The sequence below is a fragment of the Fundulus heteroclitus genome, unplaced genomic scaffold (assembly GCF_011125445.2).
Source record: "Fundulus heteroclitus isolate FHET01 unplaced genomic scaffold, MU-UCD_Fhet_4.1 scaffold_58, whole genome shotgun sequence".
Lineage (NCBI taxonomy): Eukaryota > Metazoa > Chordata > Actinopteri > Cyprinodontiformes > Fundulidae > Fundulus > Fundulus heteroclitus.
In genome coordinates, this window is record NW_023397011.1 from 1,580,453 (window position 1) to 1,604,806 (window position 24,354).

Here is a 24,354-nt window from a genome sequence, read left to right on the forward strand (position 1 = left end):
AGGTCACAAGTCATAGATCATAGGTCACGTGGTGATGTCATAGATCATGGGGTGACATCTTACCGTAAGTGGGAGGAGGCTAGGGACGGGACTTCCGAGGAGAGTGGGCAAGGGCGCCTGTCATTTGGAATGGGGGCGGTTAGTTGTAAAACAAAACAAAAAAGTGCACACCAACACACCATGGCTGCCATCCGCGGCGTCATCCTGTTCAGTTGTCTTTGTGTGCATCTTAATTTTGCTTAGTAGATAAGTTAAGTTTCACTTGCCTAGTAGAGAGGATTTGTTGATTGAAATATAGTGCTAATTCAAATAAACAGCATTCTATAGTGGTATTCTCTGGATGTTCGTTTGATATCTGTTAATAAATTCTTGAACTTGAAGAGAAGTTATGTTATTCCATATTTGTGCAGAGTTCGCTGTTAATAGAATGGCAGTGCTCGAATAACCCTTTCAACTATTGTCCTAATATCAGCTGTTTGGTGATATTGACCGGACAATAACAGACCAAATAATTCTTAAACGTTAAATAACTTAAAACAGTGTGTAATGGCACAGCATGTATCAGCATAACTGTATGGTATGGGAGTGCAGGAGAGTCCAGCACTCCCATACCATTATGGCCAGATGCATCTTCACTGATCCCACCCACCCAGGCAATGCGCTGTTTGCCCTCTCCCATCAAGTAAATGCTTCAGAAGCATTAAATCCAAAACAAATAAACTATCGCTCCCTGATAGGAGACTGCAGTCCAACACGATAAAAATCATTCCACCAGATATTGTGTCTTTTAGTTAGACACCTTTGGACAGCTAAGGTGTTATGTAGTAATAAAATAGAATTCAACATTATTGTCATTGCACTACATTTCGTTGCTTGTCACAAGTACAAAGCAACGAAATGTGGTATCTCTGCTTTTAACCCATCCCCTAGGGGAGCAGTGGGCTGCCACTGTGCGGCGCCCGGGAAGCGTTCGGGTTTAAGGGTCTTGCTTAAGGGACCCAGAGTGCAGGCACTGGGGATCAAACCGGGTGCTTGGATCCTTCTCTGAGTGCAAGCACACTGCTCTAACCACTAGGCCAGCACTCCCCTAATGAGCACATGCTGCACACACGTTGCTTTTGATCCACGAAATTTCTGTTTCTGTATGTAGAACTTGTATTTTGCTACTAGAGTTGTAACCAAGGTGCACTCAGCATTTAAACATATTGTAAAATTATTTGTATATTTTATTGTCTTGCAGAAACCATTCTACATCCTTTACTCCATGTTTAATGTTATACATTCATCTTAAAGTCAGTTCATTACCTTGAGGATTAATCTCCAATGCTATTTGTTAAATTCTTTATAAAAGATTTTAAATAAACTTCTTAATCAATCACTTAAGCTGGGTGACATTAAATTGGCCTCTGATAATAAAGTAAAAAACCTTGGTGTTATTTTTGACCAGGACATTTAATTTAAATAATTAAACAGGTTTTTAGGGTTTCTTTTTTTTTCTCAGGAAGTTGAAGGCCTTTAGCTGTTTCAAAACACTGCAGAAAGAGTTCTGATGAAAATCCTATTTTTGCTTCCTTTCTTTGGATTCCTGTTAAATCCAGAATAGTATTTAAAATTCTCCTTCTCGCATATAAAGCCCTTAATAATCAATCTCCATCATACATCAGAGATCTTATTTCCCTATATCTTCCTAACAGAGCCCTTTGCTCTCAAACTGCAGGTCTGCTGGTGGTTCCTAAAGTCTCTAAAAGTAGAATGGGAGGCAGATCCTTTAGCTATCAGGCTCCTCTCCTGTGGAACCAACTCCCAGTTTTAGTCCGTCATGCAGGGTGTCTGCATGACGGACTAAAACTGGGAATTGGTTGGTCTACTTTGAAGACTAGGGTTAAACCTTTCCTTTTTGACAGAGCTTATAGTAAGAGTGGCTTAGGTTTTCCTGAACAATCTTTTTAGTTATGCTGCTATAGGCTTAGGTTGCTGGAGGACATCAGGGTCTATTTCTCTCACTCTGCTGAGTTTTCTTACTGTTCTCCAATTTCGCCTTATTTGTTATTTCAACTTTTAACTTTATGCTCGCTTTGTCTTTTTTCTCTTTATAGTAGGTACATCTTGTCTGGGGTTCTGGTTGTCTGTGACAACATCAGATCATCTGCCATTTTCCAAATATTGCTGCATTAATGTGTGCTTCTGTGCTTTTTTGTGTATGCTCTGTTTTCTAAAACCCCAAGTCAGTCGTAGCAGACTGCTTACACTGAGGCTGGTTCTGCTGGAGGTTATTCTTCCTTTAGAAGGGGAGTTTTCCTATCCACCTCTCCAGCAATCATCTGGACGCAAAACAGCTAACGGGGGGAAATGGTTGAAGAGATTTACAGCATAAAACCAGTTACTTCTTCTGTAAACATTAACATTTCAGTTGGACACAGGGACAAATGGGTAGATATATGTTAAATATTCATAACAAAAAGAACAGTTATATTTGGCAGTTTGTTTGTAAGTAAAGATACATTATTTCAAATATTGTACCCCCAAGGATAACTGTGCTTGTTTGTTCTCACTTTTGCACTAATAAAATTATGTTATCTTCACTTGAATCACTATTTAAACTGCTTTCTCACATTTGATTTGATTGCTGATACATTTTGATCCTTTTTTATGAAAAAGCTCTGAATTACATTTTAGTAAACTTTGTTCAAATGTAAAACACTTGAAATATGAACAAAACATGAGAAAGAACAACATTGTATTTTCTTTTTTACTTTATTTATTTTAAAATACAATAAAAACTGAAGAAGTTTCAAGAAAGGTTTGTGTATAAAGGAACAATTGTCTTACAAATCCTTCAGAAGCTGCGTGCATTTCAGAATTTACTTTAAAATGTTTCCCGAGAGTACACGACACTGACCTAAAGCTTAATATTTGTGCAAAGTACAAGGCAAGCCAGTAGAATATCACATAAAGTAACGGAAAATATAAAAGGAGTCAGCTTGCAGACAGGAAGTTATGGTGTTATGGTTTATTTTAAATTGGGGCGGTGGAGGGGTCTATAGCAGATTTGTCTCAGTAATTCAGCAAATATATCACTAAACAGCAGTAGTCACATCAGTGAAACAATCCTGAGAAATACTGACCTATTTGTCACTTTGTTCTTGAAAAAGTTGAACTCTTTCTACCATTGTTGCAAACTAAAAACCCACAATGATAATGTCTAAAGCTTTGAAAAAGGCAGAAAACTGCCCTGCTGGTGAATATGAACACAACAGCTGACTTTGGAATTTACTGAAAGTAATGAGACAACAGCCATACATAGAGAACAAGGACAGATTTGTTTTACACAGACAACGATCTTGCACTCCACTCTGGAAGGAAACAAAGCTCTGTCTTAAAAAGCAGTTTAATAATTAAATAATTTTCAAGCAAAAAAAATGGGTTAATACATGGGTTAGATGATATCCATTTTTCACAGACTTGTTTAAATACAGGCGAAGCTGAAGAATATTCAAACGCTGTCACTATACTGTTCAGAGTACCTGCTTACTATTTTTTATATATTTGATTGCAGTATATTTATAATTATTTCCCTTTTTATAGAAATATACACATAGAAATATGTCAGTACAACTTTATATATATATATACATATATATATATATATATATATATATATATGTATATATATATATATATATATATATGTATATGTGTGTGTGTGTGTGTGTGTGTGTGTGTGTGTGTGTGTGTGTGTGTGTGTGTGTGTGTGTGTGTGTGTGTGTGTGACTTTTGGAGTTTTTCCAATACTTAGGGGTTGACAATTGGCTACTTGCATGAGGGGTATCTAGAGGCAATCAGTAAATTCTGGAAGCAAAACTGAACTTTATTTCTGCACTAAATGCTACATTTTGCGTGAAAACAGCTGAACTGACTGGTCTGTGCACAGAGCTTTAAGCCCCAGATCCACCAACCCTACTCTGTTCGGCTCGCCCAGTTCGGCTCCTTGCCGCTCGGTTTAACTCCACAGTTTGTGTTCTGACTGCCCTAGAAATGCTTGGAAGAGGGAAACGCCTCCTGGGGGTGGTTTTAGCCCCCACCCCACGTCTTGTTTGCGGCATTGAAACTTTAAAGAAATGGTTAACTGTAAAATAATAATTAAAAAAACAATAATAAAAACCTAAATAAAAGTAAAAAAAAAAATCCAAATTTTGTCTGCACATTTGTATATAAGATTGTCTTGGATATTTTTTAAGGATAAAATAATTGACCAGGATAAATAAAACACACACACCAGCTTAAACTAGTAAAAAAATAAGGCACAGCTCTTCTCTGCACTGCTTCTGTCTGCTTGTAATGGTAAAACAGTGTGTGTGTTTGAGAGAGAGACAGAAACTTCAAAGTTTGCCTCACAAACTTAAAATTTGCAGCCGTATGATATCTTTGCCATGGCAGGAGCGAAGAGAGTGCACGAAGAAGCGCAGAAGATTTATAACTTCAATGAATTCTATTTTTCTAGGTTGGATTTTATGTATTTGTGCTTTCTTTGGTCAAAGGCGCAGGGACTCCCCAGCTGTGAGTTGCTCTCAGCTTGTTCCCCACTGGCTGCTCTTAGTCTGTAAAGCAGACAGCAGCCTGACTCTCCTGTACACGGTGGATGGGTCAGTGGCTGTGAACACATTTTTGAACAAAAGACTCTTCAGAGACAAAACGTAATAACTTTCACTGTGAGTAAAATGAGAGATCAATCCGTCGATCTGATAAAGCGCATGTGTCTATGGAAACCTGAAGTGTCCTTTTTCTTTCCTTTTTTTATTCTTCTGCCATGGTTCATTGTTTGTAAATGTTATAAGAATTATTATTCTTAAGTCACTATGGCCTCACACCACTCGGACAGAGGAGGCCTGGAGACCTGATGTCTGTGTATAAGATCCACTGTTTTCTGATTGCAAGGCCAAATGCTGCAGCTGCTGAGGGATACTGATTGTTTACGATAGACTGTCTTTGTTTTGTCTCATGGGAAGGCCATGGTGCAGTATTAGGGGATGCCCAAAAAGCGAGGCAGGCAGAGACAGGGCAGACAGAGACTGCAGCGGAACCGTGGGGTGCTATTACTTTCCAACTATGTGAATCTCTGCTCTGTTTCTCAATAAAAGTGCTGGAAAGTCATACCACCGTCTCATCATTTAGTAAAGATGGGAACTCAGTTACTATTGCTTAGAATTCCACCCAAAACTCCCATAACAATTTGGCATCCTTGAACAGTAACAGCATGGTATAAATATTTTGTCTTTTCTGTGCAGAACAGCACCTCACTTAAAAAAAAAAAGTAGAGAGAGAGGGAAAAGCTTTCACATGGAAAGGCTTTCTTTTTCTCAGTTGGGTTTTCAAAATAATTGGGAAATGACATGAAACAAATATGTTGATGAAATTATGTTGCAGAGAACTTCAACTGTCAGACAACAACAGTTAAGACACACATTAAAAGCATTCTGTTAAGAATTATTATGAATTTACTGCATATACATTTGAACTTAAAGATTACTATTTTAATTAATAATTAAATTGCAGAATTCTGAAAGCTAAATAATTGTGCACAGAAATATCTTGAATGTGAAAGTGCTTGGAGGATGTTTTAATAAATGACACATGAAAGGGGTTTTGATAAGAACACTAATTACACCTTGTTTCTGTTCTCTAGTGGGAACAAGGACTCGTGTCTGCAGACCATCTTCACAAAGTGTTTTATTAGAGAGAAATGCAAAATAAAATGCTCAGTGCCCATCCAGAACTGAACACTTATTACCATCCAGCTCAATCATCCAGCCTGAGAGGAGGAACCAAGAAGAGGACTGGGGATGAAGAAGCCAGAGAACTCTGATTCCTTATTCTTTAACGGGAGGAGTTGCCTGAAGAGACCCTAAGCGCGATTAGATTATTTTCTGCCTTGTGCCTGAATGGCCTGAAGGGTTCCTTAACTTTGCGTTCTTGACGTTTAGAACTCTTCTCATATTCTGTTGCTGTTTGTTTAACTGCTCTGTTCCACTGACTCACATGTTTGATTTTTTTGTGTTATGAGATCTACACTTTAATATTACATCATGTTGATCAATATGGTTTTATGGTAAAAAATGGAAACTGTTTGCTTCAGACACACAAGGATCTATGGTTTATTCACCTTTTGATTTGATATAGGAAGAACCAGGGTCAGATTGGCTCTAAAGATCCTTTAATATTAGCTGGTAATGATAACACATAGATTCAATACAGGGTTTTCAGGCTCAGATTGGCCGAGAGCAGATCTCCCTGGGAGGGGGGCCTTGCCAGTTTTTACTGCCCCCTAGTGGTAGCTTTTTCTGGTGTTCCCCTGCCTGCACTGAACCTCTCCTGCCTTTGCTCCTGGTGTTGTAAGTTTGGAGTGGTGGATTATTGTCCATCGTAGGGGTGAGTGGAGAAAGGAGTAGGAGGGTATTCAGGGTGGGTCAGAATAGACGGATTCGACCTTGGTTACTGAACAGGTTTAGCTTACCATAGTCTAATGCAATTTTAAAATAATGTGCGCATAGGTACCTAAAACAGGCCTTACCTAATTAGATGAATCCTAAATTGTGTACAAAAGCTAAACCTTTAATCTTGTGTGTTAGAGCTCTATGAAGCATTCATGTTGATCTGTACTAAAAGTTCCAGCACTACCCGGTTCGAACACGGGAACCCTTTAGGTCCCACTTTACGAGTTTACAGAAATGGTTCCTCTGTGCTTTGTTCACATTTTCAAGTGATGGGTCATCTTTTTTTGTCTTGATGCTGACAACGCCATCATCAAAAAAAAAAAAAAAAAAAAGAGAGGAATGTTATAAGAATTATTATTCTTAAGTCACTATGGCCTCACACCACTCGGACAGAGGAGGCCTGGAGACCTGATGTCTGTATATAAGATCCACTGTTTTCTGATTGCAAGGCCAAAAGCTGCAGCTGCTGAGGGATACTGATTGTTTACGATAGACTGTCTTTGTTTTGTCTCATGGGAAGGCCACGGTGCAGTATTAGGGGAAGCCCGAAAAGCGAGGCAGGCAGAGACAGGGCAGACAGAGACTGCAGCGGAACCGTGGGGTGCGATTACTTTCCAACTATGTGAATCTCTGCTCTGTTTCTCAATAAAAGTGCTGGAACGTCATACCACCGTCTCGTCATTTAGTAAAGATGGGAACTCAGTTACTATTGCTTAGAATTCCACCCAAAACTCCCATAACAGTAAATAATAAAATTATATTTGGGTTCAACCCACTTTGTCCTTGGTTGTTCTTAATATTAAAGTCATCGCTCTTCAGTTGTTCTGGACGTCCTCGGAGAAAAACCTAATGTCTCTTGGCCCCTCAGCCAATCACTGAAAAGAAGTGTGTTCACGTCAAAATTCCTCTCGAGTCAGCTCGTTTGACCCTGCTGTTGAGCAGGGCCGAAGAAACCCCGGCTACCTCTGGAAAAAACTGCTCCTCAAGTGCTGGCAAGTGGGCTGAGCCTAGTGGTGCACGGCCAAACCAAGGTGGTGGAACTGGGGCTTTAGTCTAGATGATTCCTTTAACTTCCCCAACCTAAGCAGCCAAAGTGGTCCTGATCAACAGTACTCCAGGTTTTCTGAAGTCCACATATTTGGTCTTTGGCTTTTATTTCACCTTTTTTTCACTCGACTACCAGTACATTTTCAGAGGAAGGTCTTTTGTTTTCTTCAGAGATCCAGGCTGGTTCAAAACATTTACAACTAAATTGTAACAAAAACCCTTTTATACTCTGAAGTCTACAAAAATAAAAACATACATTGCTCATTGTGTAATTTCAACCAACTTAGTTAGACTCTCTAGTTACTTATGTTGATCAAATGCTACTTATGTTATCAAATACAGCTTCATAAAAGAGAAGGTCAGGTCCAAATAAAGAAACCTACAGAACAAAAGGAAATTAAGCCGTTCATATCAAGTGTGAATATAATGAGGACCTTCTTTATAGATGCTTCATGTCATAATTACGCATTTTCTTTCAGATAACCTGAAAGCCAAACAAAAAAGGAAGTAATCTGAGTATGAGATCTGTTTTCTTTTATATTTAATTATAATGAATCCTTAAGTTTATGGTGGTCATTTATAGCTAAACGCAAAATTCTACTTTTTCATTTTTTTTCTACATTAGGTTTTCCCTGACATATTTTTGACTCATCCAACTTACACAGAAATTAAATGTGCCTGCTGTGGTGACAAAGCAGACCCAAAAGGAATGCTTGTCCTTAGCCTTCGCACCCTGAACCCTGCAATGGACCCTCTATAGCAAAAGGCAGCCGCCCTTCTTTCCTCTTCTCTTAGCCTGCAGTGCTGCTCTGGTGGCCATCTCAAAAACCTCCCGAACACCATCTTTTGTCTTGGCAGAGCACTCCAGGTAACCAAAAGCAGTGATGCGATTTGCCATGTCCCTCCCCTCTTCTGACTTCACCGGTTCCTGATTGGATGAAACAAAACTCAATTCAGTCAAAAGAAAATGAATGAGGAAGTCACAATAATAATTATACTGCAATTAAAAGGTGGGTTTGAATTTCTATTTTGAAACCAGTGCTTAAAGATTTTCAGAACAATGTTTGTGTTTATTAAAATACTTAGTTCTGACCATGTTCTTTTTTTCTTTTCCTATGTAATATTTCCCTCTGTAATGTTTTTCTGTTAATGTACAGAACTTTGTTACTGAAAAGTGCATAATAAACTTGTCTGCCTTGCTCTGACCTACTTTAGACATTAAAGAGACTAAAGTCTCCTAAAGGATGTACCATTACACATAACAAAACAAGGTGACAAAGAAGCAATATTAAATTGGATCTTTAAGTTCTTCGTTACAAGCAGCGTGTTACCATGACACTTTATCCACCTATCTGTAGTTGAATATGCAAAATATCCTAGACAGAAAATAAAATGTCTTGCTCCTACAAGCAGAAAATTCAGTATTTGTTGTTCTTTAACCTTTTAGACAGCCTCCTAACCTCCTTCCCCCCAAAAGAAACTCCCCCAACCCAAAAAGAAATGGCTAAATTTTAGGGGGAAAATTTTACATTTGCATAGCATTTCTAATTATTTTGCTATTTGTGTAAAAGGTTTGAAGTAGTTTTTGTGGCATTTTCTTCTTCAAAATAATGTTTTTTAATAAAGACAGAAACAAGTAGGAGTACTACAGTAAAAATAATGTGGACTGCTTTATCACCCTTCGTTTCTTAAAAAATGGAAAACCAAACATGCTCTCTTTTTAGAACTACAAAGCAAATATGTGGAAAAAAACCCAACAAATTTCTAGAAACACTTAATTTCACATCACTGTCTGCATGGAATCAAATTTTACTGGATATATCAAAAAACAAATACACACCACAAAGGAACAAAGTTCAGTTCAGATTTTGGGGCTGGGTGATGAGCCTTAAAAATAAAATCTCCAATTTTATTATACCAAATCTGATTTTTCCCCACAAAAATAAATTCAAGAAAATATTTTAAAAACTTGCTTTTATGTCAAGCATTTTGTCCAGGAGTTGACCTGAATTCAACGTGCAACTAAATACAAGCTGTGAAACATGCTTGTAAAACAAGATGTAAACAATTAAAATATTACATGTTTGCTGCTAGTGGTTTTACACAATGAGCTAAAGACAGGCTTCACTTCACTTGTGTTACTTCAAAATAACTTTAAAAAAGTGCCTTGTATTATGGCAAAAAAAGAGTTTCTTCTACAATATTTTGAAAATATATTTTCCTAAATGTCATGGTAGAGTTTTGACTTAGCTTTCTGTTTAATATTATATTTCAGTTTTCATCTCTTTTAGGTTGTAGTTATGATTTGACCTTTATTTCTGTTAGTCTTAGCTCCTCCCTTCCCCTCACTTAAGCTTTCCCTTCACTCTCTTTGCAGTCAGTCACACCTGTTGGTAATTATTCAGTCAGATGCATTTCACCTGCTAGTCTCCCTATTTAAGCCTCCCTTTGTCTCACTCTTGTGCCGGTCCGTCTTCAGTCATCCACCTCTCCATGCAAGTCCTCGTTTTTGCCTTGGAAGTTTTGTTTCTGCTCTCTTGTTTAAGGTTAGTCCTGCCAGTCTCTCTAAAAACTCTGTACTCTGCTGTTTGTTCCCGGAGAAGCTCTGCTCTGTGCCCTGGTGTCTCCAGAGAACTGCTAACCTGACTAGCCGCCCTGGAGAAGCTCTGCTCTGTGCCCTGGTGTCTCCAGAGAACGGCTAACCTGACTAGCCGCCCTGGAGAAGTTCTGATCTGTGCCCTGGTGTTGCCACAGGGTCTGCTAGCCCTGCAGCACTGAGCTTCCCGGTCACCTCAATTAGTATGGACTCTCGCTCCGGGCCGTCAGCTCCTGCCATCATCTTCACTCCGGTTCCTGTGCTACCTGCTCCTCTAGCCTCATCAAACCTTCCATCAACCTTGAAATAAAGACTCTCAATTTTAGTCCCGTGTGTGTGGTTCTGAGTTCATCCGTAGGCAAATCCTGACACTAAACATATTCAGTATTGCACGCTATTCTCTTAATGTAAGCCCAATGACTGCAATAGCAAAATAAAATTCAGATTTACTAAAAATGAAACCTTAAATTGCAGATTCAAACTAATCGATCAAATCAATTTATCACCCAGCCCTGTCAGAAGCTTCCTTCTTCATTGAAGCTTTTCCTGCTTGTGGTCATCATGACTGTACTTCTAAAAACCTGGCTTACATGAGATGTGATGTTTCAGTGTCATATTAAACTTTTTTTTTAATGCTTTCAGCTTTTAGAGACAAGAGAAACAGGTCTCTTTTTCATATTCCAGTGAAGGTTTGCTGTGACGAAGCACGTCACTTACCTTGCTGTTAAGTTATCATGGAAAGAATTTATATATTGAAACAAATCAGGGTCCCAATATTGGAAACCCATAAATTAATTATGAACATAGTAGTGATGGCGAGATGAAGCCTCATGAGGCATTGAACCACTCAGCCAACTGGTTCGAGAAAAGGTTCATTTCTTGACGGTTCATGTGCACACAGCACCAACTACTGGCAAGTTGTATAATCACAGCCAGCTGTATCTTAACACGTGTGATGCATATCATTTTTGTCTATTATGGCTCTTGGGAATGACTTCACAGAAGGTGTAGGACGAAATAATTTGTCTACATAAATTTTGTAAACACATGTGTACAATAAAATATTGTTTGAATGTATTCTCTGTGTGTAATTATTCCCAAAATAGTAGTGACATGATATGGCATGTTGTGTAATAATGTTTTTTTGTGACTCTAGAAAAATGGCATGGGCTTAATCAGGCAGAGGACAATGAAAGTGCTTGTGGAACTAGGCAGGGGGTAGTGAATAGGCTAATGCTTGTGTAACTTGGATAATTTCATGCATTTTTATTAAGAAACAACAATTTCTCCACAGTTTTTGGTTTCAAATGATTTCTCTTTTTTGATACTACTTCTCCAACCTTTGAAAAGACACGCTCACATGGCACAGATGATGCCGGGGTGCATAAATAAATAAGTGCAAGTATGTACAGATTGGGGTACTGTGACCAATGATTAGCCCAGTACTATACGGTCCCACAGTTTACCCTCAGCAGCAACACTGAAGCACACAGAGGTTCCCGCTGCGTCTTTACGCACGATCCAGCTGCTGATGTGTCCCTCTTTTCAGCTCAATGCAATTCTAGACAGTAACAGTTTATAACCTATATCACCTTTCACAGCAACAGGTTTCTCATCTCAGTCGACCAGACAAATCTCTATTGCTCTCCTCAGTGCGCTCTGGGCGGTGAGGTGGGAGGATTTTACCCGATGGTGCGCTGCGTGTGAGGGATAAACAGGGTGAAAATGCATAAATAAAAACTGTAAAGGGCTCCTATACAGTGATCATAGGAGCTGACCGGTCTGAGATCAGCCTCCTGATGTTACAAGTTCTTTAAAATGAAAGCGCGCACCCAAATTACAAGTAACGTAATTTTGCGCACCTGAAAAAAGCGCACGGCAGAAGCGCATCGAAGCGCCGAGGCACAGAAATACGGTGCATGTAGTTAAAAAATGCAGAATTAATAAAAACAACTTATAACCAGACGTAGCGTTTTAAACTGCATCTGGTGAGCAGAACTGTTTTATGATCCAGAGTGCAGCCATAACTGGTTCTGAATGAAGGCAATATCTGGCAGCAGCTCTCTTCCCCCGCCCCCTCCCCTCCTGCGTACGTAGTACAGGACCTTACCGGCACACTTTCAACCGCTGGTTAAGACTAAAATTATTCATAACTCTGATCGCTCCTCCTGCTGCTCTGTTAACATGAACTGTAGCAGGAATTACTGATGGCCACAAGCTGTGAAAGAAGCTGAAACATCTCAGCAGAAGGCGGAGTTGTTATCGTCCGCTGCCCAGATGGGCGTTGGGATTTTTATGCGTGAAAAATGCATGTTTGCGTGTGACCGTGTGAAGTCAGTGACGGTCAATGCGTGATAGTTGAGAGCACTGATCTCCTATCTATCTATCTCTCTCCTAAACTCTCCAAACACCAAACTAACTGTCTCAAACTAAATAACCACTATCCAAACTCTGCTATCCAAACTATCAAAACTCTATCCACTCTCTCAACTGACCGCAACTCGCCTACAACAACCCACATTTTGAATGGAGCCTGTGGGCTTTCTAAAAGCTGTCGAAGCCGCGCCAACATCTGAGCCACTTCCCGAAGCAGTCACGTGGTACAGCCGGCCAGCGAGGCTTCGGACGTCATCGTTTTCGGCTCCTCCCCTAAATGAAGCAAGCCTCGATACGCGCTTCACGGAAACGCCCCCTCCATTACTCGACACACGCCTCGAAGCCTCGGCACATCACGTAACATCACTAGAACATAGCTCTCAACTCTCACGCATTCACCGTGTGACACACGCATTTCACTAACTTCACACGCTCACACGCAACACATGGCATTTCACACGCAAACATGGAATTTCTCAATCATAAAAATCACAAAGCCCATCTGGGCTGCGGACGACAAAACTCCGCCTTCTGCTGAGATGTTTCAGCGTCTTTCACAACTTGTGGCCATCAGTAATTCCTGCTGCAGTTCATGTTAACAGAGCAGCAGGAAGAGTGATCAGAGTTATGAATAATTTTAGTCTTAACAGTGGTGAAAGTGAGCCGGTAAGGTCCTGTACCGCGTACACAGGAGGAAGGGAGGGGGCGGGGGGAGCTGCTGCGAGATGACCGGTTCATTCAGAACAAGTCATGGCTGCACGCTGGATCATAAAAACAGTTCTGCTAACCAGATGCAGTTTAAAACGCCACTTGGTCAGTTTATAAGTTTCGTTTTTATCAATTCTTCATTTTTTAACTACATGCACCGTATTTCTGTGCCTCCGCGCTTGCTCCTCTCCCCCCTCCTTTCCCTCGGAGCGGGTGCTTTCTGGGCGTCAGTGCGCACTGAGAGCAATAGAGATTTCTCTGGTCAGCGCGGCGACTGACTGAGAAACCTGTCGCTGTGAAAGGTGATGAGAATGTTATAAACTGTAACTAGTCTAGAAGTGCATTGAGCTGAAGAGAGGGAGACATCAGCAGCTGGATCGTGCGTAAAGACGCAGCGGGAACCTCTGTGTGCTTCAGTGTTGCTGCTGAGGGGATCATAAAGGCTTGATGAAACTCAGCCTGATTCACCAATCAGGTTATAGATTTACAATGATAAACAACCCATAGATGAATGTGTAACAGTATAATAATTCGGTCAATAATTAAAATCTACTTAATTTTATTCAGTATTATTTGAACAATTGTGTATTATTTATGTTTTAATCCATTAACTGAACAATAAAGTATTAATATGTCTCTTTCTCTTTTTAAAATAAGTAATACATGTCTACTTCATTGTCTGGTGGGATAAAAATGAGATGGAGTTGACTCCACCGGCTCTTCCAGGGTCCGGTTAGCCCCGCCCCCAAACAAGCCCCGCCCCCAAATTAGCATAATCTCACTCCTAACTTTTGATAAAAGTTGAGAGGTCTGATTATGAAACAGTCTTAAAAAAATTACTTTATATTCTTTAAATAGAGTACGATATTGTCCTCCCTGTAATGAAACAGCCTCAACAGAGTGCATCTCACCACTGACATATAGTAAATAATCAGCTGAAAGTTGATGCATCTCTCAGGTCCTGTACCAGGTCTTTGTCATGACTTTTTTTTTTTTTTTTACAAATGACGTTTAGATACTGACAATCCGCTGGAGAGAGATGAGACCTAAGATTTGTACTTTTGTCTAGTTTCTTCCTATTTTCCAGGGACATATCCTACATTAGGGGACACATTTATAAGTATGTCTGCGCACAAAGTTCAACCCCCACATCTGGATTTATAAAAATGAGCGTTGCGTGAAAAGTGCAGTAATTCGCGTAAACTTAGACTTAGACAAACTATTGTCATTTAACACCTTTTAACCATTAAACCTTTACCCTGCTGTGAAAATGTGTGGCAGTCATGAAAACTTTTTCTGTCAACAATAACAAACAAGCTTCGAAAACTCACCCAAATACATCAGAATATAACTTAATTTATTGAACCTGCTGTATTTTCATGAGTTGCAGCTTTTAAAATATAAATCTGGAAGAAGAAATAAAAATATACTTGGCCCCAAAAAAATGACGTTACTGACCTCAAAAAATTATGGAAACAACCTCATTTAACATTTCCCCTCGTCTTTTCTCAGCAAAGACCCCACGGCTCCTTTCATTCCGGAACATTAAGAACATTAACTTGGACACACTCTCTTTGCATATCCTAAGAACTTTAATCCTTCTTCCTAACCAGATGAACTGACATCCAAATAGAAAGAAGTCGGAGTACCCGGAGAGAACCCACGCATGCACAGAGAGAACATGCAAACTCCATGCAGAAAGACCCAGGGTTGGACTCAAACCCGGAACCTTCTTGCTGCAAGGCAACAGCGCTACCCTCTGTGCCACTTTGCAGCCCCTAAAAAGAAAACCGGCTTAACATTTCACAGAGAAATGTAGTTGTTACAAAGGCTCGAGTGTTTATTACTTTGGTTTGGGAAGGTGCGCCACCTGGTGGCAAGTTCCAATAGTACATGCAGCAACTGCAGAAGCACTGTTGCTCTGAGGGAGGAGACGTCAGCCTGACGGCTCCGGTTGGGGTCAATTTGCGTTCCTGACTTAATGTAAGTGTTTGTTGTTAAATGTATTAAGGCAGTTTACTTTGTAGTTCGGTCTGTATTACATGCTGATGTTGTATTGTACTAGTTGCCGGTTTATTGCGACTTAATGTGAGTAAGCCTGTTAGCTCTCGGTTGTAGCATTTGTTAGATGTATGAGGTGACAATGTGGGCTTATTTCTGTTATGTTTAGACCACACACATACCCAATCGTACCATTACCCTACCCACCTCTCCATCTCCAAGCCTACCTCATACTGCATGTTTGTACTGCTGCTGAACTGCAATTAAAGAGAGACTCAAACCAGAAAATCCCCTCCTCAGTTTGTCCTGATTGACACACAGTGGCGAGTGTAAATTCTTCACCAGCCTCAAGTTTAAAACATGAAACCTCCACTACAATTTGGTCCTTCGAGCCGGATTGGGACACTTACCCCTGTTTCAGCATGCAGTTCAGCCGTGATGCAGCAGTCAGACCGAAGCAGCAAACCCGCCCACCTTCATACTTAAAGGATTATGAAACCAGCGAGATGGGACACTGGCTTCAGCCTCTATTTGATTATAGAGGAGTACGAGTTGAGACGAGATGTGATGATAGCTTGTATTCGCCGTCAGAGGACGGAGCTGCCAAGATGACCCCCCCCCCCCCCCATGTATTAAAGCCGGATGGCCCAGTAGTCAGTGGGAAATTACAGTAGATGAGTGGGTTGGTTCCCCAGAACAGACGATTACCGAACCACAACGGCGGAAAAGCGTGGCAGAAGAGGACAGCAAAGATTATTCTACACTATCATCGCATCACAGGCAGTTGACACCGACCTTCTCAACATATCGCTCAGAGCTGGAGATGTTAAGGAGGCAGGGAGCCGAATATGAACGGTCTAAAGAAGCAGTACGTTCTGAGTTGGCCGAACTCACAGAGAATTAAAGGAAGAGATGAGAAGGAGGTTTGGAATATTCTTCACAAAGCACAGCTACGTTCCAACAACAGCTCGAAATCCCACCACCAATATATGCACCGCCACCCTCTTCGACCCGGTGGGGCAACAGAGAGGAGGAGGAAGAATGGCCTGATCCTCCACCAAGGCCCGAGACAGAAGAGGAGGCTGAATCTTCTCCATCAACCCAGCTTGTCTTGATCATGTTGGAAAAGCTGATGAGTAATTTACAGCTCATAAAGGATCAGAGCATGGCAACACAAGCCAGAAAGCCACGGTTCTGTAGGCCCGCCACGCCACGAGAGAAGGTGTCGACAGATCTTCAGGCATCGTCGAGGGCAGGAGGCTGGGATCGAACGAGTTTGCACCCCCCTTCAACGTTGCCAGTTCTCACGGAGCAAACCTATCAAGGACCTAGACCGTGTATTCCCTACTTTTGCTAGACGAGACACAAGTGACTTTGCTCGGTTGAAGATAGCTCTGACTAATCTATTACCACCTGATGGAACAGAGCTGTTCAAGTATCAGATCCTGGTGGACCACCTCAAACTCGCAGAAGCCAAACTCATAGCAGATTCTTATCTGAACTCCGCCACCCCATACTCAGACACGATGGAGGCTCTAAGTCAGTGGTCTCCAACCTTTTTAAGCCCAAGATCCCCGACCTCCACTTTGGTGGGAAGCAAGATCTACCTGGAGAGGCGTTGCAAGAAAAAAAGGCCAGATTCTACTTCAAACTTGAAGCCTTTTATTCATGAATGAACTCATAAATCAACTGTTTTTGAATTACATAAAATGTTTTGGTCCAACTGGACAAATTAATGCAACAAAGAAAACATTGTAAGTAGCATATCAAACTGGCTATAGCTTCACATCAACTTCAGTTAATCTCAACACAAAAGTAAAGTAACGTCTTATCAAGTGTTATGCTTATCTCCTGAAGCATCATTAAAGTCACATTAGAATCAACATTTTACCAAACAGAACTCTTATTTTAACACAATTCTCAATGCAACTATAGGTGCAGTGTGGCCTATTTCCTTTTTCAGGGGTTCCCAAACTTTTTCAGGTGGCTCAGCCTGGAGCGAGAGAAAGAAAGAGACGCTCAGATCGGCCACACCACCACAACCTGAAACTTCTCTAACCCGGCTATCCTGGTGCATTCACGGAATAAACTCTGATGTTCTACCCGTGTGTTCTCACTTTGTTTATTTCGTACATCAGCTTCTTATTCTGAGTCTGACTCAAAATTTATGTTGCACGAAGAACTTTAATTTGATATGTGTCAGAGAGAGAGAGAGAGAGAGAGAAAGAGAGAGAGAGAGCGCTTTGGCAGAGCAGACCAGAGTGTCAATAACAGAGCGGTCCATAGATGTTATTAATCAGAGAAATAAAAACTTTTACAGCGGTTACATTCAGCAGGTAGACACGCCCATGGCAACACATCTCAGCTCCCTTCAGCCCCACCGCCGGTTTGTCATCATGCGCGTCAATGCTGGTAGAGGTCCAGAGTCACCACACCATGAGCAGTGCTGTGCGATCGAAAGAGAGACTGGGTTGTTCAATTTAATCTTGTAAATAAAACTTTCGGCACAAATTAAATTTTCCCTTTAATGACGAACACGACGTGAAGCGGGGAAAGAGATGGAGAGAGATTTGTCTTCTCCCAGATCTGTTGCAATTCTCTCCTCTGTTGCCTCTGATTCCCTGGTTTCAGCCAATTGAGCATATTTGCGAGAATGAATGAAGTAGAGGGCACAAGCTGGGTGCGCATATTTGAAGCACAATGCGTAGAAGGAGATAACTTCATCTTAAAATTAAGCGTAGAACAAGACTTAAAATAAATAATTTTCATGTCAATACATTTTATTTATTTATCAAATTTGCAGTTTTTGATTTTAATTTTGACAAAGGAAATGTTTATTTACACGGCTTTATGGTGTGGGAAAAAAACACCATCAGACGCTATTACAGATTTCAGCTCGCGCACCCTCTAGTGGCTGCTCACGCATCCCTGGTCTATTCTATCATCGGGATCTACAGGGAATGTTTCAAAGATCTACCAGTCGATCGCGATTGATGGGTTGGTGATCACTGCTCTAAGTGAAAAGTTTGGCCAGCCGCACCAAATGGCATTAAATAGGATTGCTGGGGTAATGGATGCACCAGACGTCCGCCGAGGTGACTCAGCAGCATTTCAGAGGTTTGCCCTAGAAGTTCAGTCGCTGGTTGGGTTACTCAGAACCTTGGGTTCAGAGGGTGACGCCGAGCTCAGATGTGGATCTCATGTGGCCCGCTTGCTGAGTTAATTACCTGCAGAGCAGCGTGCAGACTTCCGTCGAGCCATGTTCCGCCATCCCAATGCAGTCTACACTTTAGTGGATTTCGCTGAATGGCGTCAGTATGAGACCTGGTGTCATAATTCAGACAATTATGATTCCGGAACAGGAAATAAAGACAAATTAGGAACTCAGAAGAAGAGAGTCACGACGGTGCTGCACGGAACCAAAGACGGTACCGTTTCCAGGAATTTGGGGAACAAAGGCATTAAATCAAACCGTTATTGCCCATACTGCGGAAGTACTCATCATTATCTCAGCCAATGTGCGGACATTCAGAAGTTGTCCAAGGACCAACTGTCGCAGTGGATAAAGAACCACAATAGGTGCTGGCGCTGTGCGAGATCTCATCATGCAGCCCAATGTGATCTTCGGAAACCCTGTAACCTGTATCAGGGGAGACACCTTCAGGTGCTTCATGATGTGAACACCAGAGATATAAAGGAGATGAATAAAGAGGAGAGTTGCCTCATCAGTACCGCCACTGATATGCTGTACCTGGATCGACCACTAGAGGGCGGCATAGTCTTACTGAAGGTGGTCCAAGTCACTTTGCATCATGGAAATCAGAGTCTCAAAACATATGCCATTCTCGATGATGATTCTGAGCGCACCATGCTCCTGCCCCCTGCCGCTCACAAGCTTGGTCTACAGGGAACCCCAGAGACTCTGCATTTAAGAACCATAAGGCAGGATACTCAAATTTTGAGAGGCGCTTCAGTTTCTTTCCACATATCTCCTTCCTTCAGCGGTAGCAGCCGCTTCACGGTGAATGGAGCCTTCACTGCCGATTGTCTGGTCCTAACAGAACAGTCCTACCCAATTGACAGACTCCAGAAGCAGTTCAGGTATCTGTCCGATCTGCCTCTACATTCTTTTAAGAATGCGCAGCCTCTGATCCTCATTGGTACAGACAACCCCTTACCTCATTACCCCGATTGAGTCAGTTGGGTTGGGTCCACAAGGTGCGCCAGCTACAGTCAGAACCAGGTTCGGATGGTCCTTAACCTCAACGACTTCCTACTGCCTGGACCTACCCTCAGTGCATCTATTCTGGGGGTGTTGATTCGGTTTCGGGAACATGCTGTCGCCATCAGCAGCAATATAAAGGGTTAGTTCATCGCCTTTGTTTGAAACAAATGTACTTCATACATTTGGGGCGGCTGTTACAAAGGCTCGAGTTATTACCCCCCTAGGGCCAAAACTGGATTTTTCAGAGCGGGCGGGCGTAACGAGACCCTCCAGGCCGTATGGCCCTAATGCCGAGCAATGCGCGGCGCCGCGCGGATCCCCGCCCACCCCTCTCCACTCGCAGCACTGGCTCCATCCACAGTGTGGCGCCCGTGGGAAGGGTCGCGAGGCGTACCGCCGTGCGGTGGGGGAGGGCCGTACGGCCTACGGTGGGTGGGAGGGGAAAAACGGGAAAGGTTCGCCCACTGGCCGAAGCCGCGCGTCCATCGAATTGCCGCGTTTTGGGAGGGGCCAGGCGGCCGAAACGTGGACCGGCTGTACAGGGCTCATACGTTTCATTGCCTGTACGTTTCATTGCCTCTGGCGTCCGGCCTTCGGCACCACCAACCTGTCAGAGAGAGGATGGCGCCCGTCGCGGAGGCGAAAAACGGGAAAGGTTCGCCCATTGGCCAAACCCGCGCGTCCATCGAATTGGCGCGTTTTGGATCGAACTCTCCCCAGGAAGAGTGCCTCTTTCTGGGTCAGAATGCTTGACTGGAGCCCCCCTTCTGGAGCTCTGACAAACATTAGGCAACATCTCTAAATGTTTGGTAGGGCAGGTTACAGCTTGTAACAGTGGTAGCCACATGCTGAACTTCATAAAACAATGTTATATTGATTACAAATTAAGTTCCAATAAGTCCCAATATCGGCCCATAACCTTCCGCGATATGTAAATTTTATATGTACGTTACCTACCACGATATGTACATTTTTTATGTACATCACCTACCACGATATGTACATTTTTCACCTCAAACAAAATGCCACTTATTATAATATTATGTTAAAATTATTATTAAAACAGTTTGCAAATATAGCTTCCAGACTCCTAATGTCAAATTAGAAATAAAACTTTCAATCTCCCACTTCCAGGCTGGGGGGGGTCTCAGTCAGAGACCTCTCCCCAGGAAGAGTGCCTCTCGTTGGTTAAGAGTGCTGGAATGATGCCCCCCCTTTTTCTAAACATTTTGTTGGGCAGGTTACAGTTTGTAACAGTGGTAGCCACATGCACATTCACAAAACAATGTTATATTTACTAAAAATTTATTTTCAATAAGTCCCATTGGCCCGTAACCTACCGTGATATGTACACTTCATATGTACGTCACCTACCGCGATATGTACATTTTTCACCAAAGAAATGCCACTTTTTATAATATAATGTTAAAATTATTATTAAAACTGTTTGCAAATATAGCTTCCAGAGTCCTATTAAGAAATTAGAAAAATATTTCAAAGTCTAAGATAATTATTTAAAATTAATTTCCAATAAGTCCCAACATCGGCCCGTAACCTACCGCGATATGTATGTTTTATAGGTACGTCACCTACCGCAATATGTACATTTAGGACCTCAAGAAAATGCCACTTTTTAAAAGATAATGTTAATAAATCTGATTCCAAATGTTCCTTCCAGAGTCTTATTAAGAAATTAGAAAAATATTTAAATTCTCAGATATATATTTACTTTAATGTTGTAAATGAGAATGTGATGGCTGAGGTGGAATTTGAACCCTGCTCTGTTAGGTGGAAGGCAATGTTGTTATCCACTCTGCTACACAGAAAGGACAGATAGCCGATTTAAACTTCAGTGTTGCCTGTACAGCCTCCCTTCTTCCGTACACCTTGGCCCCTCCTAAACACGCATAATTAAATAAGCCACGGTCTCGGCCGATAGTAGTTGCGGTCGTGTAGTGCAGTTTCAGACACGTTGGCACTATGCTGGGTGGGCAAATAAGCCATTAATCAATGGAAAACAGGCCCGTACAGCATCACTTTTTCCGTACGCCTAATTTTTTCCATAGTAAGGTTAAAAAAACAGATACTGCAGGACATAGGAGGGGGCTACGCATTCTCAAGTGGGCTTGTTTCGATCGATCTTACTTTAAACTTTGGTTTGGTACCAAGTTTGTGAGCCTGCGCCGCTTCCATGCCAACCGGTGGGAAAAAACACACTTCTTTTTAATTAGGAGGCTCCGATTAAGGCCTCATCAAGGTGAACAAAAGAAACAAAAGAAAGAGCTACATGGGCTCGAGTGGGCTTGTTTCGATCGTCTCGATTTACTCTTTTGTTTGGTACCATGTTTGTGAGCCTACGTTGCTTGTAGACCAAACGGTGGCACAAAACACACTGCTTTCTAGGCGGCTCCGATTAAGGCCTCATTAAGGTCAAAAACCAGCTGCTGGCAGACAAAAGACAGAGCTACATGGGCTCGAGTGGGCCTGTTTCGATCGTCTTGATTGACTCTTTCGTTTGGTACCAAGTTTGTGAGGCTACGTCGCTCCTATGCCGAACGGTGGCACAAAACGCACTGCTTCTTAGAAGGTGAAAATGTGCAACCTTTTATGGCACACAGCTCACACACGGTTTGTCTGTTCCAGCTCCAACTCAGCCAGGCAAGATTTTATCAAATATTGCCTGGCTGGTGGCATAGCTCCAGAAACAAAATGGGCTCAGAGTTCCACTCTGCTTTTGCTATTGCAAAATAGCTTTTGCTATTTTGCAATAGCAAAAGCTTCCCCATTTTTCCCCTCCCGCCCGTAGTTGCGTTCATGCAGTGCACTTTCCAACACGTTGCTGGCGCTATCCTGGGTGGGGTTATAAGCCATTGTAAAGCAATGGAACCAGGCCCGTACAGCATCCCTCTTTCCGTACACCTTGGCCCCTCCTAAACGTGCATAATAAAATAAGCCACGGTCTCGGCCAATAGCAAAAGCTTTCCCACTTTTCCCCTCCCGCCCGTAGTTGTGTTCGTGCAGTGCACTTTCCGACACGTTGGTGACGCTATCCTGGGTGGGCTAATAAGCCATTGTAACCAGGCCCGTACAACGATCCTTCCTTTTGTACACGTCCCCCTAATCCGACCCCCCCCCCCCCCCCCCCCGATTTGCCAAATCGAGAAGAGAGCGCCATCACATGGTGCACGGAAGGCAGCACGCCCGTACGCAAGGTCGACCGGAACCAAACGGGCGAATCGTAGGAATTTGCATACGCCCGCTCAACAGTAACAGACACAACCAACCACTTTGTATGTCTCGTGCCGTACATACACTATTCAGATGAATGGCAGCCGTACAGAAAAAGACAAGAGTTTTGTACAAGTTTCCCTGAACTTTGGTTTGGGAAAGGGAGGTGCGCCACCCAGTGGCAAGTTCCAATAGTACATGCAGCAGCTGCAGAAGCACTGTAGCTCTGAGGGAGGAGACGAGCAGCTGCTGCTGACAGCTCCGGCTGGGGTCAATGTCCGTTCCTGACTTAATGTAAGTGTTTGTTGTTAAATGTATTGAGGCGGTTTACTTTGTAGTTCGGTCAGTATTACATGCTGATGTTGTATTGTACTAGTTGCAGGTTTATTGCGACTTTTAATTACTCCATGTGAGTAAGCCTGTTAGCTCTCAGTTGTAGCATTTGTTAGATGTATGACTTAATGTATGACTTGACTTAATGTGCGCTTATTTCTGTTATATTTAGACCACTTACCCTACCCACCTCTCCATCTCCAAGCCTACCTCATACTGCATGTTTGTACTGCTGCTGAACTGCAATTAAAGAGAGACTCAAACCAGAAAATCCCCTCCTCAGTTTGTCCTGATCGACACACAGTGGCGAGTGTAAATTCTTCACCAGCCTCAAGTTTAAAACGTGGAACCTCCATTACAGTAGTTGATCACTATATTCTCCTAGGAAGACTTGAACATACTGTAGGGATTAAGGGGAAAGCATTAGGCTGGTTTAAATCGTATCGGTTGTACAGATTTCAGTTTGTTCATGTTAATAATAAATCTTCTTCAAACTCTAGGGTCACTTGTGAAGTACCACAGGGTTCAGTCCTTGGACCAATTCTCTTTACTTTACATTTGCTTCAGATTGGCAAAATAAGACAGCATGGGATTAATTTCCACTGTTATGCTGATGACACTCAGCTATATTTATCAATAAATCCTGATGAATCCAATCAATCACTTTGACTGCAGTCATGTCTTGATGACATCAAAAGCTGGATGACTTTAAGTTTCCTGCACTTAAATTCTGACAAGACAGAAGTTGTGATCTTTGGACCAGAGTTCTCAAAAAATAAACTTCTTAATCACTTAATCTGGGTGGCATTAACTTGGCCTCTGGTAATAAAGTAAACAATCTTGGTGTTATTTTAGACCAAGACATGTCATTTAAATCCCATATTAAAAAGGTTTCCAGAGTTTCCTTTTTTCACCTCAGGAATATCGCCAAAATTAGAAACATTCTGTCCAGCGTTGATGCAGAAAAATTAGTCCATGCATTTGTTACTTCAAGGCTGGACTATTGTAATTCTCTACTATCAGGAAGTCCACAAAATGCAGTTTAAAGTCTTCAGCTGATCCAAAATGCTGCAGCAAGAGTTCTGATGAAAATCAACAGGAGGGATCATATTTCTCCAATTTTAGCTTCCCTTTATTGGCTTCCTATTAAATCAAGAATATAATTTAAAATTCTTCTTCTAATGTATAAAACCCTTAATAATCAAGCTCCATCATATATCAGAGCTCTGATTACCCCGTATGTTCCTAACAGAGCACTTCGCTCTCAGGCTGCAGGTCTGCTGGTGGTTCCTAGAGTCTCTAAAAGTAGAATGGGAGGCAGATCCTTTAGCTATCAGGCTCCTCTCTTG

The 24,354-nt window shown here is 41.9% G+C and overlaps 1 protein-coding gene across 3 annotated transcripts in view; it reads right to left on the bottom strand.

Annotated features, from left to right (window-relative positions):
- Positions 1–7,743: 7,743 nt before the first annotated feature.
- Positions 7,744–24,354, bottom strand: part of LOC105923198 (rho-related GTP-binding protein RhoA-C) — a 101,215-nt gene continuing 84,604 nt past the window's right edge. For 2 of the 3 annotated variants that reach the window (XM_036133114.1, XM_036133112.1), the window contains one exon: positions 7,744–8,466. In XM_036133114.1, the coding sequence (XP_035989007.1) occupies positions 8,293–8,466 (174 nt within the window). In that variant the 3' untranslated portion in view covers positions 7,744–8,292. Of the gene's footprint in view, positions 8,467–16,864; positions 17,666–24,354 lie in introns of those variants that run through there. The other variant, XM_036133113.1, reaches the window with a different exon arrangement.